Genomic DNA, 16,880 nt, shown 5'->3' with positions numbered 1-16,880 from the left:
GGTAATATAAAAATCTAGTGTAGCGAATTAATTAATGTCAAAATATAAAGTTAAAGAGCTCAATGCTCCCCTAGTGACTAATATATTGGTTCAAAGTTTGGAGATGATCCAATAGAAACTAAGATTTTTCCCTAATTCGTGTGACTCTGGCCCTTGACCCTTAACCTCGAAGCACTACATACTAAAACTGCCTATTTTATTAACTTTGCCGATATGATTGCAGCAGAATTAGTTGAAACCTTTAGCTTCTATAGGCTGTAAAGATTTTAAGATTCGAGTGTGTTGTACAGCGGTCTCCGTGCCCTGTCATATGATACATTACTTGATATGGTTTCTGGAATTTCGTTTTCAAGGTCGACTTTGACCTTGCTGCCTGAGAATGAAGGCCAAGGTCAAATGTTTAGCCCACCTAGGTACTCGTGTCCCCCAAGGCTTGGTGTATTGTTGTGAAGTTTGAGGATGATCTATAAAAAAATTGTGGGAAATATAAATAGATAGTCCCTCGATGACTCCAAACCAGCCATAACTTTATTAAAACTAGATACATATTTACAGAGAATCGTGTGTTTTTTTAATTATTTAATGTGTATGGCAGTTCATCCAACAACCACAGAAAAGCTGAATTTGAAACATTGTCAAGAAGCTCCAAATAGATCATTTACAGCCGAGCCAAAAACATCAGAGGATTAATGAATTTAAATAAGTTGTAATTGCGACGTTTATTCTTCAGTGTCATTGGGGGAAAATAACATAACATTTGCATATGTGAGTCAGAATGTTTTATTTGCATACCGAACAGACATTTATGCTGATATTCCATCTGTGTTTTAATACCGAGCTTCACACGGGCAGTTTTTGAGTATTCACAGAGTGGTGCCAAAAAACCATGGCGTGAGCTACAGCGGGTGCCGCCGGGGGTTAATTGGAGCCTCGCTCCTTTGACTGAAGGGCTGGCTGACCCCTGCGTGTGCTCTACATACCTGATGCTGTTTCGCTACTCTTCCCGGCTGCTGACCTTGACACGTCTGGTAACTCGGTGGCAGCTTCACCGGAGAGAGACGGAGGGAGGGAGAAAGAGAAGGACACGGTGGCGGTGGCAATGACACTGGGGAGTTAAATCAGAGAGAAGAGAGGATGAGGAAGGATGGAAGAAGGAGAAAGAAGAGTTAGATAAGGAGGGAGCAAGGGAGGAAAGGAGACAAAGAAAGGGATTAGAGGAAAGGATAAAGGGGCGTGAAGGAGGCGTGAATGAAGGACAATTTGTGGGAGAAGGATGAAGACGCAGGCGGTATCGCATTTATTGAATAAAAATGCTTGCAACAAAACCAAACTCACATCTACGCATGATTTTAAGCGTGCTGCATGTTTCCCTGCAAGATCAGGGGACAGGAGGAAAGACACAGGCACCCATCTACACATGGGACGGAAGTGCCATGTTTGTGGCCATGTGCTTTCCTCGCAGTTTAAAAGCGCAATGACTGCGCAGGTCCGACTTTCAGTGTCATTGTGCTGACGATGGTTCGGTCGGGGATGACGGAGGAACACGCGTCGTTTTATCAGGGCTCCGATTGGCCGAGGAGCTTGCATCATCGCTGTCGTCACCGGTGTTGCTCCAAAAGAATGGCAGGTGATATCCACTACGAAGCTATTTTTATCCGAGTGCCCGCGAAGCTGTCAGCTTTGATTGAACCTATAATACGACATGTTCTACATTTATAGATCCAGAGATGGGGAGAGACAAAGACAGAGAGGCACAGTCTCTATTTTGGTCACTGTAATGAACTGAATCCATCAATTCTTTTATTACCACTTAAGTTTTATGCAGTTTTGGGGCAGCGGTGTGTACTTTTACTAAAGCATTGTTAAATGAAAGCTGTGTGCGGCTGCTGCAGGCCGATGTTTGATGATTCACTCAACATGCTAAAAGGCTAAAAATACAGCTGAGCGCTAGGCGAGAAAAGAGAAGGGCTTGCCAACAATTCATCCTCTGGGGACCAGGAATCCTTTTAAAAACTCTCCAAAAGGTGTTGCGATATTTATAAATGAAGAGCCGTGTCTGAAAATAGAAAAAGAAAGTACATCTTCAGACTGCTGTATGGTTAAAAACTCCACCACCGAGTCCAATTATCCATCCAAATTATCCATCACATATTACTGTACTTGTTGTATAAATGAGCAGATTACACACTCTCTTGTGGCAGGTGTGATTCGCGTTGGCGCTCCCACGGCCCCGGAGGTCACGCTCCGTCTCAACCTGACGGTGAAGGCCAGCAGCTGTGTGGAGCCCGGCAGCAGCTTCAGTGACCCTCAGTGCTCCGGAAAAGGCAAATGCATCACCCAACCCTCTGAGGTGAGAACGTTTCTTTTCTTCACCCGAGAACACATTTCAGTGCTCGCTGATACAAGAAGCTACTTTCAGCAGTCAGTATGTGACTAAAATGAAGAATCCTTGCTTTAATTCAAAGGGTTTTTACAAATTAAAGCCTTTTTTATACACAGCCCTCCAATAGGTTCACGTTTTATGGGACAAACTAGCATAAATTAGTGAAATAAATAAAGGTAGCACCGCTGAATGGGCACGCTCATTGCTTTAGTTTTAGCAATCTCTTTATTGCTTTCTAACATCTAAAACATGCAACTTCCAAAAAAGCTGAATTCCCATTATCATCATCATCATCAGAGATGCATTATTGTGCTCTGTTTTGATCACTGAAATTTAATAGCTGGAAGAACAAACACTGCGGTGCTATTTTTGATTTATGCAGGCCTGTTTTAATTATCCGTTGCTCATAGTTAAAAATGGATCCACTGAGCCCCAACATTCACGTACCGAACCAAAAAAAGATGTAGCGGTTGGTTGTGCCTCTTAAGCGTGAATGAAAGTGTAGAGAGGGAGGTGTTGGAGAGGTCATCTCACCGTGTCTGGTTTTGTGCCGTTTCTTCTGTTTTCCCTCGTTAGCTGAGAAAACCAAACTGTGTCACCGCTGCTCATAATTGCATTGTTGTGTCGCTGAATTATTTCACAATCTGCGATCTCATTATTACTGTTTCACAAGTTTTTCCTCCCTCCTGCCGTTTCACCGTTAGGGCTCCCTGATTTGACGCGTGAAATCTGTGTGCTGTCGCTTTTTTGCAGAGCACCTTCTTCTGCGAGTGCGAAGACGGCTACACCGGGATTTTTTGTGAGGAATATGACGCCTGCCACCACCGACCTTGTCGCAACAACGGCACCTGCACTGACATCAGGCAGGGGGGTGAAGGACGCAACTTCACGTGCACCTGTCAACCAGGTGTGTGTGGTGAACTTGTTCTCATTCCAGAGCGTCAGATATTGCTGCTTGGAGGCGGATGCTTGTGCTCGTGATTTTCACTCACTGAGTTGTTTTGTTTTCATTCACTTTTTTCACCAAAGCTGACTTTGCAAGGTTAAGAAAAGATTGTGTTTTGGGTTAAAACTCACAGCATTAACCCTTTTGTGTGTGGCCTATCACACTATCAGTGTTTTTATGCCATATCGTGTGGTTTTACTTTCAGTGCTGTTTTTGAGATAGACTGTTTGAACATCTCAATTCAGGTTTATTTATATAGTGCCAAATTACAACACCATTTGTCTCAAGGTGCTTTATATTGCAGTGTCAAGATACAGTACTCTGAAGAAAGCTCAAACAATGAGCAACACGTGGTAAGGATGTTGGTAAGGAACAACTCCCTGAAAAGAGAAAAAGGAGAAAATAGAGAGATGGGACAAAAGGGAGGGAGAAGGTAAATTAATGATCTGTTCAAATGATGAATAAAGGTGGTAAATGGAAAGAAGTGCTCAGTGCATCACATCAAGTCCTGCATCAGTCTGAGCCTATAGCAGCATACCAAGAGGGTTCAGGGTCACCTGATCCAGCACTAACTATAAGCTTTATCAAACAGGAAAGTTTTAGGGATAATTTTGAAAGTAGAGAGGGTGTCTGTCTCCCGAATCCAAACTGGGAACTGGTGCTACAAAATACTCGTCTCCCATTCTACTTATAGAAACTCTACACAAGTAAGCCTGCAGTCTGAGAGTGCAGTGCTTTATTTGGACAATATGGTACTATGAAAATCTGTAAGATATAATAGGGCCAGAATATTCAAGATCTTGTATGTGAGGAGAAGGATTTTAAATTCAATTCTGGATTTTGCAGGGAGTCAATTAAGACTCTCTCTTTTTAGACCCTGTCAGGACTCTCGCTGCAACATTTTGCATTAACTGAAGGCTGTAATAAATTACAGTTGTCCAGCCAATGAGTGATAAATGCATGAAGTAGCTTTTCAGCAGCACCCGGAGACAGAGATGGAAAAAGAAAAGCACACCCACATATTTCTTTAAAATGCAAATTAAAGGACGTACATTCCTCACAGTGTTACTGGAGGCCAAGGTAATGCAATCCAAAGTAAGTATCAGCTAGACACCATGTTTCTAAGAGCTTTTGGGCCGAGTACAATAACCTCAGTTTTATTTGAATTTAGAAACAGAAAATTTCATCCAGGCCTTTATACCTTTAGGACATCTGGCTTGATGGATAAATATAGCTGGGTGTCATCTGCATAGCAATGGAAATGTATGCAATGTTTTCTTGTAATGTATAAAAACTAGAAATTTAAAAAGTAGTGGTCCCAGTATGCTTTTGCATTTGAAGAAGATTCCCCATTCACATATTTTGGAACCTGACTGTGTTGTCTTGGCTGGGAGGTGAGAGCCTCTTTCATTAAGAAAATGTCTGAATAAAAAGAGCAGCAGAGAGTAGCCTGAACTTTTGATCTTGTCAGATTTATTTTGAGATGGGAACTGGAAAAAAAGACCCTGTGGTAGGAAGGTAAATGTCACAGGTGACTACTGATTGCCAGTCACTTCTCATTAGCATGTTGTGCTAACGAGCCCTCTGTGAGCATCTGTTTGGAAAAAAATTAAGAAAGCGGAAACAGACAGCAAACACCACCGTCTTTACTAGGTGGCTCAGGTGGTCTTGCTGACATTATTCTTTAATTAGAAACCAAATTAGGCACAACTCTGAGCAGCCACTCTTAATAATATTAAATATTACTACGATCATGCTGTAGTTAGGCGTTGTTAGGTGGTTGCTAGACAATGTGATGACATCATAATATAACATGCCTAAATTGCGTTTACATTAGGTGTCATTACAGTAAAATTAATATCAGGCTTTTTTAATAAGGTGTTGTAAGTGCACAAAGGCTACAAATGTGTCAATTTAGCCAGCTGGTAGGTTGTTGCTAGGCAAGATGATGACATCTTAATGTATCATGCATCCCTCAAGTTACGTGGATATTCATTATTTAGTTATTACCCTAAAGTGAAAATCATGTTATAGATGGCATTACAGCCTGTTGTTAGGTGGTTGCCAGGCTGGTAACATAATAATCATGATATCTGATGTAGATAAAGACTCTCAGGGGTGTAAGGTGTACCTGTGTGCCATTTTTGGCTGTTGAACTGATTGTGTGGGAGCAATTTGCAGGCAAACAGAGATTTCATGTATTGGAATAAAACAGCTAAAAGGTCAAGAGTAATAACACAAATGTAATAACACAGTACTTAATTAGCAATCCAACAATCTAACATTGAAAGCAAATCATTTCCAGCTTTTCCATGTATTCATCACTTTAGTCTTCTGCAGATGTATAAATATTTATATATCACATCCTTGTATGATAACAATACACAGAATGTTAACTCCAGCAAAAGCAGTGTGATCATAAACCTTGTGTCTCTCAGGTTATGAAGGAGAGCGTTGCCAGTTGTTGGTCGATCACTGCGTCTCCCAGCCCTGCAAGAATGGAGCCACTTGTTTCAGCAGCCTGGCCGGGCCCAGGTGTTACTGTCCCGAAGGTAGGAAGCCCGTTATCGCATGCTAGAACCAATCGTGTGCCGTAAGTGAATCAGAAGGAATGAGTGAAGCTGCCAGAAATGAGTGGTCTGTGTGCTTGAGATTGCCAAGAAACCTCACAGCTTATGGTGTTTGTGTGCCTTTGTGAAAAAGAAGGAAAAAGAGAGAAATCTGTAGAAATACGTTTGCCGCAGTAGTGTGTGCAGCTTTTAGCTGTTATCATAGACGCTGCGTGTGCGTGCGTGTGCATGTGTGAGAGTATCTGTGCCACTGACATGCTTAATTTGAGCCCTCCTCCTCTATTTTAATTAGTCTTCATAGCCCAATTGACCTAAAACCTGTGGCCACAAAGCAGTTGTCAAAACAGCATTTCTCAACACTGCGGTTTCCAGTATGTACACAGACTGTGAAAATATTAGCCGACCGTGGACATCAACATGTGAATAAAGAGAGCCTTGAGTGAAAATTGTTTTGTTGTTCCAGGGATAAATCCCAGCAGTCAGTTCATTCTCAGTCTGGAGGAGGCCTCACACACATTATCAGTCTACAGCTGCCTAAGGAGCAAGGTCTCCAGAGAGGAAAGGAATTCATAATCCACTGCTTTTATGAATGTTGTCTTAAGATTAAAGCAATATTGGTGAAAGCTCAGTCAAGAACTGTGCCAAAGCAGTCACTGTGCTGAGATTTTGTGAAGGGAGAGGTTTGAAAAAACTTCATGCTGCATCTGAATTTTGACTTGTAGACAAGTTTGTTGCCACATGTTGTGTAACCTTAGAAACGAATTCAAAGTAGCGACAAAGGAAAAACTGCATATTTTACACACAAATCTCAGTTCGGGAAAGGTGATAGATTTCACACTGCAACAGCACCTGGTTGTTGGAACAAATGCAAAAATAATGGCAGAGAAAATCAGTAACAGCCTGGAAAAAAAATGTTCCACCCACACAAACTCAAAATGACAAATCCATAGAAAAGGGTGTTTCATTACAGGCCATGATTTCTAACAAGGGATTAATCAATATCTCAGTAATCATTCAGAACTACAACACCTGCTCACACACTGCATGAGCAAATATTCTGCTTTTCATAAGGTAGCAGGTGGGGGTCAAATTGAGAAGTGCTTGCAGGGCTCAAAGATGACCCCACGATGTCTTATTATCTGTATGTCAGAAACTTTAATGTCTTTTGTTTTTTTTAAGTGTGTTTGAAAACTAGGGAAGACTTCAATTCAAAGAATTCAGTTCAAATGTATTTATACAGCAACAAATTACAACAACAGTTGCCTCAAGGCTTAAGGAAGGAGATCCTTAATAATAGTGTTAAACTGCTGTGTCAAACATAAGGCCCAGGGGCCAAAATCGGCTCAGCAGATATGATCCAGCCCACTCGACAGCTTTGCAACAAGTGAAGGACGGCATGAGTTTTAAATATTTAACTATATTTATTACATATTATTCAATATTATTACCTTCCTGTTTTATAGGTATTTAAAATAAAAATTTCTGTAAATGACCAAAAACGATCTGTTTTATAGTTAAATGACATTCTGGGCAATGAGTTACCAGAACTTGTTCCAAAATTTTATACATTTATTTTTTTACAGTTTATGCCCAAAGAGTCATTGGGACAGACTTCATTCTTTTACTATCACAGCATTTCTTTGTTATGCAGAAAATATACTGCTGAAATTGCACTTTATTTTCTAATACCAACATATCTTAGGGATTAAGTGTGCAGTTAAACTTCTTCATACCGATAGACCGGGGGGATTCACTGGTCTGGCTTACTTGAGATCAAAGTGGGCTGTATGTGGACCACGGTGTGAGTGAGTTTGACATTCTCAGGTGTAAAACCTCTGAGTAAGAAATCATCAAAGGCTTTTATTCACAACTCATGGAGGTGGAAAAAAAATGTATTCCACCTGTTTCAAATTGTTATAAACCCAACAAACGGCTGTTACTGGCTTCCTATGACAGCCAGCTGGTGCCGTCTTGCACCTTCTAGCAGGCATCACTAAGATGAAAAACAGAACAAGTCAGAATGGCACTACATGCAAAGAGTCCATACAAACATTTCCTTGGTGAAAGTTATCTGATTTCTGCCAACTCCACCATTCTCACACAGATTTTAGTTGCTCTTTCAAACTGGAAACACTCCACCTATGTCGATGCAGGAACACCGCACAGTTAAATGAATTGACAACAGCCTACTGCGCCTTGTAGCTGGGGGAAAAGTTTGCCTACTGGTAATATCAATGGCAGTGATAACAGCTGATAACAACCATTTAATGGACCGATAACACTGGCTTTCCAGCTTTTCTTCTCTCTCTCTCTCTTTTTGGGAGCCAGTAGAGCAGAAACGCTCTGCAATCCATGATAAATGAGACACTCTGTATTTATTATTTTTCTCCACTGGCAAAGAAGTACAAGCAAAATTAAACAGCCAAATTGGCACATGCAGAGGATGCGTGTTCATGTTTTTAAATGCTGCTTAGAGCACAGATAGGATCTCTTCCCATATAAGTTTTCTTTCAGTGTCTGCACAGACACAAGCAATAAGTAAAAGGATGGGAGGCATGACAACTCCAGTAGCTGTCATCAGAGATGCATCAGCTTTGGGATCAATAGGGCAAATACGACAACATGAGCTGCATTTTGATTTGCTCGATTCGCCTCACAGGGAAACAAGATATTCTCATCCCTGTTTGTTTTTCCTACCGGCAGCATTTGACAAAAACAAATTTTCAGAGAGAATTTGAGCCAAGAAACAGCCAAACTGGTGTTTGAGATCTCTATCCACTGGTTTTTATTGGTTTTAACCCACAGTTTTTACTGCAATCAGCATCATGTTATCAAAAATATCTCTACATTTTTCCAATCTATACCTGCTTTTCGACTCATAATAACACAAAGTATGTACTTAGTTCCAGCTGCAGCACTTTCTCTGATGTAGAAGTCATAAGGGTTCACTTGCAATTTTCAGTTTTCAGTATAGCACCAAATTGCAATAATACTTGCCGCAAGCAGGGGCGGATCTACTGTGATGGCATGGGGTGGCATGTCCCAACCTAAAAATAATCTGTTGCCACTCCTAGTGTCACTCTAGCTTTGCATATGACAACATTGTTTATTAAAATAACCTAGCATTAAGAGTTTGAGCCTCGCTACAATTAACATTGAATACATGAAAACATTGGCCACAGGTTGATATAGATTTATTTTTTGTTTTAAGCAGCAATCGACCCTTGATTGTGCCAGAGTACATTTTAAATCAACACCAGGGGCATTTCAGATCAACACAGGTGGTTGATTGTTACAGTCTGGAAATGAATGAACGTGTGTGTAATAACCCAATAACTCATGAAAAATGATGTTTACATTTTTGGAGAAAATGTTTTCATGATAGTGCAGGTTTCTGACATTTTGTGTAAATTTAAGCATGTGACACTTTAATTATTTGTAATAAAAAGAGCGTTAGACGTGTTAGAAGAGTTAGACTTGTGTTTCTAACACGAGTTATAACACGTTGTGTAGCTTTCTGGATTTTAAACTTACTGGGCTACACACTTATTTATTATATAGGCTAGGACAGTACATAAAATCAAAAAATATTACATTATTCATGTAACTGAAATGTCTAATTATTTGGGTTAAAGTCAATAAGAAAGTTACAGACTATGTTTATATGAAACGTGTATACATGCTGTATTTAATGTATTTTAACCACATATACATATACAGTCTGAAAGAAGGCCTCACACACATTATCAGTCTACAGCTGCCTAAGGAGCAAGGTCACCAGTGAGGAAAGGAATTCACAATCCACTGCTTTTATGAATGTTTTCTTAAGATTAAAGCATATGCGTAAAGTAATAGTTTTGATATCCATGCCACCCTCAGATCTGCCCCTGGCCTCAAAGTACCTTATATTGTAGGTAAAGATTAATACAGAAAAAAACAACAATTGACAAGCATTTGACAACAGTGTGAAAGAAAAACTCCCTTCTAAGAGGAAGAAGCTCAACCATAATTTCTCCTGAAAACAGTGACTTCCAAAAAATCTATCGTCCCTATTTTATTGCTATATTTTAGTGTGTTTAAATTTGTGTGGTCAGAAGCAGAGAGTTTAATAAACAATGAACCAGGTGTCCAGGTTTGCAGCCCAGTCTTACTAAGTGTCCTTACCTACCTGCTTCATCATTTCCCTGTCACATAGCCATAAAGAAAAAACAAATCTTCAGTCCTGACTGGCAGATAACAACCTGTAGACTGTGGATCATGACAGCAATCATGCCTAATTTACAGGGAATGTCTTGGGTTGTTTTTTGTGCATGTTAGTATCAGTTGGAGATTTATTATCTGGACAGAAATTGCAAATTTTCAAATGTTTTGAAATGAAAATCTAGTTGTTTGGACGTAGCCTTGTTTTAAGACAGACTTTGAGAAGAAGAATGCAGGAAATTTAACTTTGATCCAAAGTGCTGGAAAAGTCAAACCTGTAGGTCTCATGTTTAATCTGAATTTCATGTGTAAGTAGGCCATGTTTCGCACTCTGAATCCTCAACAGAGACAACCACCGTCATATTAACTTCTTCTCACTTACACACACCGACAGAAAAGTGTGAAGTGTGAACGCCAGCACTGTGGCTGCCTCCAGCCAAAAGTAGAAGGGTGGAGGAGTGAGCAGGCTAGCTAAATTTATACTGTTAACTCCTGGCAGTTTGAATGCTGGCAGCAGGAACGAACAGACTCCTCTCTGTCAGCTGGGACCTATGTCACAGTGTAGTTGTGCCTCTTTAGATAAATGTACGTGTTACCGAAAAAATAAAAGCTGAACCAGACAAAGAGAGAAATGAAGCTCAAGTTCTTAAATGGAGCTAATATGTTAAATACGAAGGAAAGCGGGGGGATTAAACCACAGCGGAACAAATGCAAATCAGGAAATTAAATTTATGTGTGTGTTCGGTATCAGCGGCGCTTTTGGAACTGTATGAGAGAAACGGGGAAAGGAAGATGAGATGAGGGGGCTTGGAAGAAGTCAGAGGACCAAAGAAAGGAAGGGATGAAGCAGAAAGAGAAGGAGGCAGCAAAGGGAAGAAGAGCTGTGGTGATATTTTCCCTGCCTGCTCCTGATTGCTCCTGTCCGCCCTGCTGAATGATAAATGTCCTGCTCACACGGTGAAATAAAGTCTTGCAGATCAATGGATGCTTCAGAGAGATCTCTTCATTAGTTCAATTGAGTGTGCACTCTGGTGCAGTCAGCACAGGGAGTTACTACGCTGTGAATCAGAGGACCAAGACATACAAAGAAAAGGTATGTGCGTAGAGACTGTGTCTTTCTGCTCTCTGCAGCACAATGGTGGTTCTCATGGGAGGTGAACACGGAGGAGGAGGAGGAGGAGGAGAAGGGGTGACGGGAGGAGGTTATTTTTAGAATCGGAAGATAGGTGAAAGAGGCAGAGGCTCACAAGATAATGAGAGGAGGCGAAGAAGAAACACGTGAGGCACATCAGCAAATGAGATCATGGATGTGCACAGGACAGAGCCCCCATACAAACACGGAGGAGCATGACGGAAACAGACTCAGCCCCTTCAGAGATGCTGGTGTAGCATTATAGATGTCCCTGTCAACACAATATTTCGGTGTGCGTTAAGGTGCTGTCACTCTGTTTTTTTGGTGACCTGACTAAGGAAGAGGGACTGATGAAAGAACATTTTGAGTCAAACCATTTGCTCTCTCTTTCTTTCTGAGGATATTATAGAAAACAAGCCATTAATCAGGCTTCACTTTGAGTGACTTATGTATGTATGTATGTATATATATATATGTATATATTGTACTATTCTTAGTTAGTGTACTGTCTGTCTTGTCTTAATGTTGGTTTATAATGGAGCACTGTAACAAAAAATAATTTCCCCCAGGGATCAATAAAGTATTCTGATTCTGATTCTGATTCAAGGTGTAATTTAACATTTTTCTGAATATGCTGAATTGCTTCTTTGAGGACCACTGTTGGACAAGTTACTTTGAAAAAGTAATTAATTATATTTACTAGTTACTTCTTTAAAAAAGTAACTGAGTTAGTAACTGAGTTACAAGATTCTAAAAGTAATTAATTACTTGAAAAGTAATTGCGTTACTTAAAAAAAAGTTTTTTAACTACTTTCCTCTACATTTCACCTTTAAAAACTATTTACTTTGCCTTGTTTCGTATCATCCTTTAGTTTCAAGGTTCAAGGTTCAAGGTTCTTTATTTGTCACATGCATAGTTATACAAGTATAACACACAGTGAAATGTAGCCTGACACGCTCCTCGACATGTGCAAAAAAATTGGGGGGGGGGGGTGTAGAGGAAAAACATTATATATATATGTATGTAGTATATACGTTGGGTGAATGTGCAGTAGTAGCAGCAAGCAGGTGAATTCTGTACATTAATATGAATAGACATCTGACTATTTTACAGGATATTTTACAGAATATAAACATATTTAAAATTAAAGGAATTGAAATGTACATTGTGCCTTGGTTTAGTGTCTGGAAGAGTCCTGACTCAGTCAATTATAGATGATGTGAGAGGGCAGGTGTGTGTGTTTAGGGCACGGATGGCTTGGGGATAGAAGCTCCTCTTGAGTCTCTCTGTCCTTGCCCGGAAGATGCGGAACCTTCTACCAGATTGCAGAAGTTGGAACAGTTTGTTGCCAGGATGGGACGGGTCCTTCAGTATCTGCGCTGCTCTAGTCCGGCATCTCCTGGTGTAGGTGTCCTGAAGCGGGGGGAGAGCAATCCTGCAGCAGCGTTCTGCTGTACGGATCACTCTCTGGAGAGCTTTTTGGTCCTTCACACAGCTGTTCCCGAACCACGATGTCATGTTCTGTGTGAGGATGCTCTCCACAGCGCCTGTATAGAAAATCCTGAGGATCTTTGGAGAGACCCTGAACTTCCTCAGTTGTCGTAGGTGATACAGGCGCTGCCTAGCCTTTTTGGTCTGGACCTGAATGTGGGCAGCCCATGTCAGGTCTGAGGAGATGTGGACACCAAGATATTTGAAGGACTGCACCCTCTCCACTGGAGCTCCATTGATGATAATGGGCTTGTAGTCTCTGTGCTGACCCCTTCTGAAGTCCACCACCAGCTCCTTGGTCTTGCTGACGTTCAGCTGGAGGTGGTTGTCCTGGCACCACGATGCCAGATTCTTCACTTCATCCATGTAGGCCGCCTCATCGTTGTTGGAGATGGCACCCAACACCACTGTGTCGTCAGCAAACTTCACAATGGTGTTGGAGCCATGGGTGGCCACACAGTCTGAAGTGTAGAGGGAGTAGAGCAGTGGCGAGAGGACACATCCCTGAGGTGCTCCTGTGTTGATGGTGATGCTGTTGGAGAAGCACCTGCCCACCCTCACCACCTGAGTTCTGCCAGTGAGGAAGTCCAACACCCATGCACACAGACGGCTGTTAAGTCCCAGATCCCTCAGCTTTGTGAACAGTCTGCAGGGCACTATTGTGTTAAACGCTGAACTGTAATCAACAAACAGCATTCGCACATAGTTACCCTGTTTCTTGTCCACATGGCTGAGAGTGGTGTGTAGGACGTGGGCGATGGCATCCTCTGTGGATCTGTTGGATCTGTAGGCAAACTGCAGTGGATCTGTGGTGTCTGGGATGGAGGAGGAGATGATGTTCTTCAGCAGCCTCTCAAACACCTTCATTACTACCGAGGTCAGTGCAACTGGCCGGTAATCGTTCAGGGATGAGGGTTTGCTGTTCTTGGGCACAGGGATGATGGTGGATCTTTTGAAGCATGTGGGGACCACAGACTTCGCCAGGGACTCGTTGAATATGTAAGTGAACACACCTGCTAGCTGGTCAGCACAGCAGCGCAGCAGACGGCCGGTGATGCCATCTGGCCCCGCCGCTTTCCTTGTGTTCACTCTCCTCAGTGCCGCTCGGACGTCATGCTCCGCGATGCTGGTCACCGGTCTCTCGCTGATGACGTCACTGTCCTCGGTAGTCAGGCGGTAGATAGCATTAGCCGCCTGGCTAACCTCGAAACGGGCGTAGAACTGATTCAGCTCGTTGGTGAATGCAGAGTCAGCGTTGATCAGCGCAGTGTCCCTGGCTTTGTAGTCCGTAATGGTGCGTAGTCCGTGCCACATACTCCGTGTGTCGCCCTGGTGGAAGTGGGACTCCACACGTTCCCGGTACCGGCGGTTAGCATCTCTCACCGCGCGCCGCACGCCGTATGAGGCCGCTTTGTAGGCGCTCATATCGCCAGTGGCGAGACCCGCGTTGTAGGAGGCGGTCCTGGCGTTTACAGTTATGTTTTCATTTTGACACACTGTATTAACACAATTGATCTAAATTCAGACAAAAAACATAAAAGTTGAAAAAGTTATATTTTTTACTGTAACAACCACAAACATGTTTAGTGAATCATATTTCATAACTTTAAATGCAAATATAAATTGTCAATTTTAAAATCATATGCACAAGTTTTGCAAACAACAAAGTTATTTGCATCCATTTACCTTTTACCCATTTTTTAAATAACCATTCAAACTATTTACAGAACAATCAGCTGTTCTGCATTCAGTAAGATGCCACACAAATTATTTGTGCCACTCCAAAAAAATAATTTCTGTCCACTATAAAGGAGAACATCACAGCTTGATACCTGCAGGTCTGACAGCAGCAGGTGTATCACTCATGTTTCTACCCGGAGACAGCAGTCGCCTCATTGTTCTGACACACAACACAAAACTATCCACAACACTACACACTAACTACACAAGACAACACATTAACTACACACTCCAAACATGCTAAACGTCACAAATTTCTCAAAACTCGCTCTCTTTTTTTTCTGCTGTCTTTCTTTCTCTCTCTCTCTCTCTCTCTCTCGTGCCATCACTCCTAAAACTTTCCCCTCTTCCTAAACAACCAAATGTCATGTCGCCACATCATTTTTTGATTGGTCGACATTTTTCCACAAACACGAACGGGCTGTTTTTTGTTTTTTTTAATTATTTTTTGGTCATAAGCAGAGAGTGATTGCTGCGCTGTCCTTAGACAGTAAACGTGGCGAAACTATTGAGGAAAAAACGCTGTGTATATATTTTTATCATGACTCTGGTTTTACGAGGCTTATCAACACAATTTAAAAACTGGTATATATCACCTTGTTGCTTTGTCTTGAAGTGGTCATGTGATTGGCTTACCACGACTACTTTATTCTTCCTCAGTCAAACAGCAGCACTCATGCGATTGTTTTGCCCCCTTAGCTCCAGGTGTTGTGCCAAAAAGTGATCGTCTGCCAGAAAGTGATTGCTGCCCGCGGGAGCGCGTTCTCGATTACTTACATAGACAGCTGCTTCCATGCAACTGATATAAGGTGCAGCAAGCTAAAGACAGCTGCAACCGTCTGTTTGTTGAAAAATAGTAGTGCGACCGCACCACATTTTCCTGTTAGTAACGGTAACGACGTTGTAACGATAGAAATAGTAATTAGTTAGATTACTCGTTACTGAAAAAAGTAACGCTGTTAGTAACGCCGTTATTCCCATCACTGTTGAGTACTGATTCTGCAGCATCAAAACTGTTTTGTATTGATCATTGCATACAGGTGCTGTTTCTTTTTTCAGTCACATTGAGTAGATACAGTTAAATTATTGCATTCTAATTTACACTCACTGGCCACTTTATTAGGTGCACATTTTCAGGTGGTCATTAATGCAAATACCTAATCATGAAATCACATTGCACCAGCTCAATGTGTTTAGGCATTTAGACATGGTCGAGACAACCTGCTGGAGTTCAAACTGCTGATCTACTGGGATTTTCACACGCAACCATTTACAATTCACAACGAGAGAAAAAAAGAGACATAAAAGAGAAAATCTCTATTTAGCAGCGTTTCTCTGAGAGAAAATGTCAGAGGCCAGGAGAGTGGCCATACTGCTATAAGTTGATAGGAAGGCAACATTAACTCAAAGAACCAATCACTGCAACCAGCGTATGCAGAAGAGTGTCTTTGAATGTGCATCATGTCAAACTTTGAAGCAGTTGACCTGCACCAGCAGAAGACCACACCAGCTAACAGCTAACAGCAGGAAACTGAGGCTACAGTTCACACATGCTGAGAACATTGGAAAAATGTTGGTGTGATAATGAGTCTTAATTTCTGCTTTAACCCCCAAAGTGTAGGGTCAGAATTTAACATACACAACATGAACGCATAGATCCTGCCTTGTATCAAAGGTTCAGGTGTAATAGTGTGCTGGATACTTTCTTGGCACAGTTTGGACCCCTTCGTTCCAACTGACCACAGTTTAAATATCACAGCCTACCTGAGTTTTGTTGCTGACCATGTCCATTCCTTTATAACGACAGTATACCCATCTACTGATGGCTGCTTCCAGCAGGATAGCTCACCATGTCAGAAAGCTCAAATAATCTCAGTCTGGTTTCTTGAACATGACAATGAGTTCGCTGTACTTAGATGGTCTCTACAGTCACCAGATCTCAACCCATGGGGTGTGGTGGAATGGGAGATTAGCATAATGGATATGCAACCGAAAAATCAGCATCAAGTGTGTGAGGCTGTCATGTCAATATAAAATACACTGAAGGCACAATGGGCTCTTGTCAGGTACTAGCAAAGTGTACCAAACAAAGTGGCCAGTGAGTATATAAAGTCTGAATTAGTTTAACTTTCTATTAGACCTACCACATATCATACAAATACTGCCCTTTGTTTGTTCTGTTTGAGGAGTGTTAGCTTAGCTTAGCAGAAAGCTAGCACTGGAAAACGGCTAGCGTAAATCCCTCCAACCACTGCGACACACTGCCATTAAAAAAAGTTTGATCTTTTTTACTGAAACATTTAAAACATAGTTTTACACTGACAGAGTTGTGTTACAAAAGAATTAGACTTGAAAACATTAAAAGCACATATATAATTCAAACTAGTTTTTCTACATATGTAATGTTTAATGTGTTC

The 16,880-nt window shown here is 41.5% G+C and overlaps 1 protein-coding gene across 1 annotated transcript in view; it reads left to right on the top strand.

Moving 5' to 3' along the window:
• The window catches only part of dner (delta/notch-like EGF repeat containing), a 77,930-nt gene that overhangs the window by 49,988 nt on the left and 11,062 nt on the right, over positions 1-16,880 (top strand). Inside the window, exons 6-8 of the mRNA XM_082504212.1 lie at positions 2,202-2,350; positions 3,137-3,290; positions 5,768-5,881. Of these exons, the coding sequence (XP_082360338.1) occupies positions 2,202-2,350; positions 3,137-3,290; positions 5,768-5,881 (417 nt within the window). The remainder of the gene's footprint in view (positions 1-2,201; positions 2,351-3,136; positions 3,291-5,767; positions 5,882-16,880) is intronic.

The sequence above is a fragment of the Aulonocara stuartgranti genome (genome assembly GCF_965226115.1).
Source record: "Aulonocara stuartgranti genome assembly, chromosome: 14".
Taxonomy (NCBI): Eukaryota; Metazoa; Chordata; class Actinopteri; order Cichliformes; family Cichlidae; genus Aulonocara; species Aulonocara stuartgranti.
This window is presented reverse-complemented; position numbering and strand designations above follow the sequence as displayed.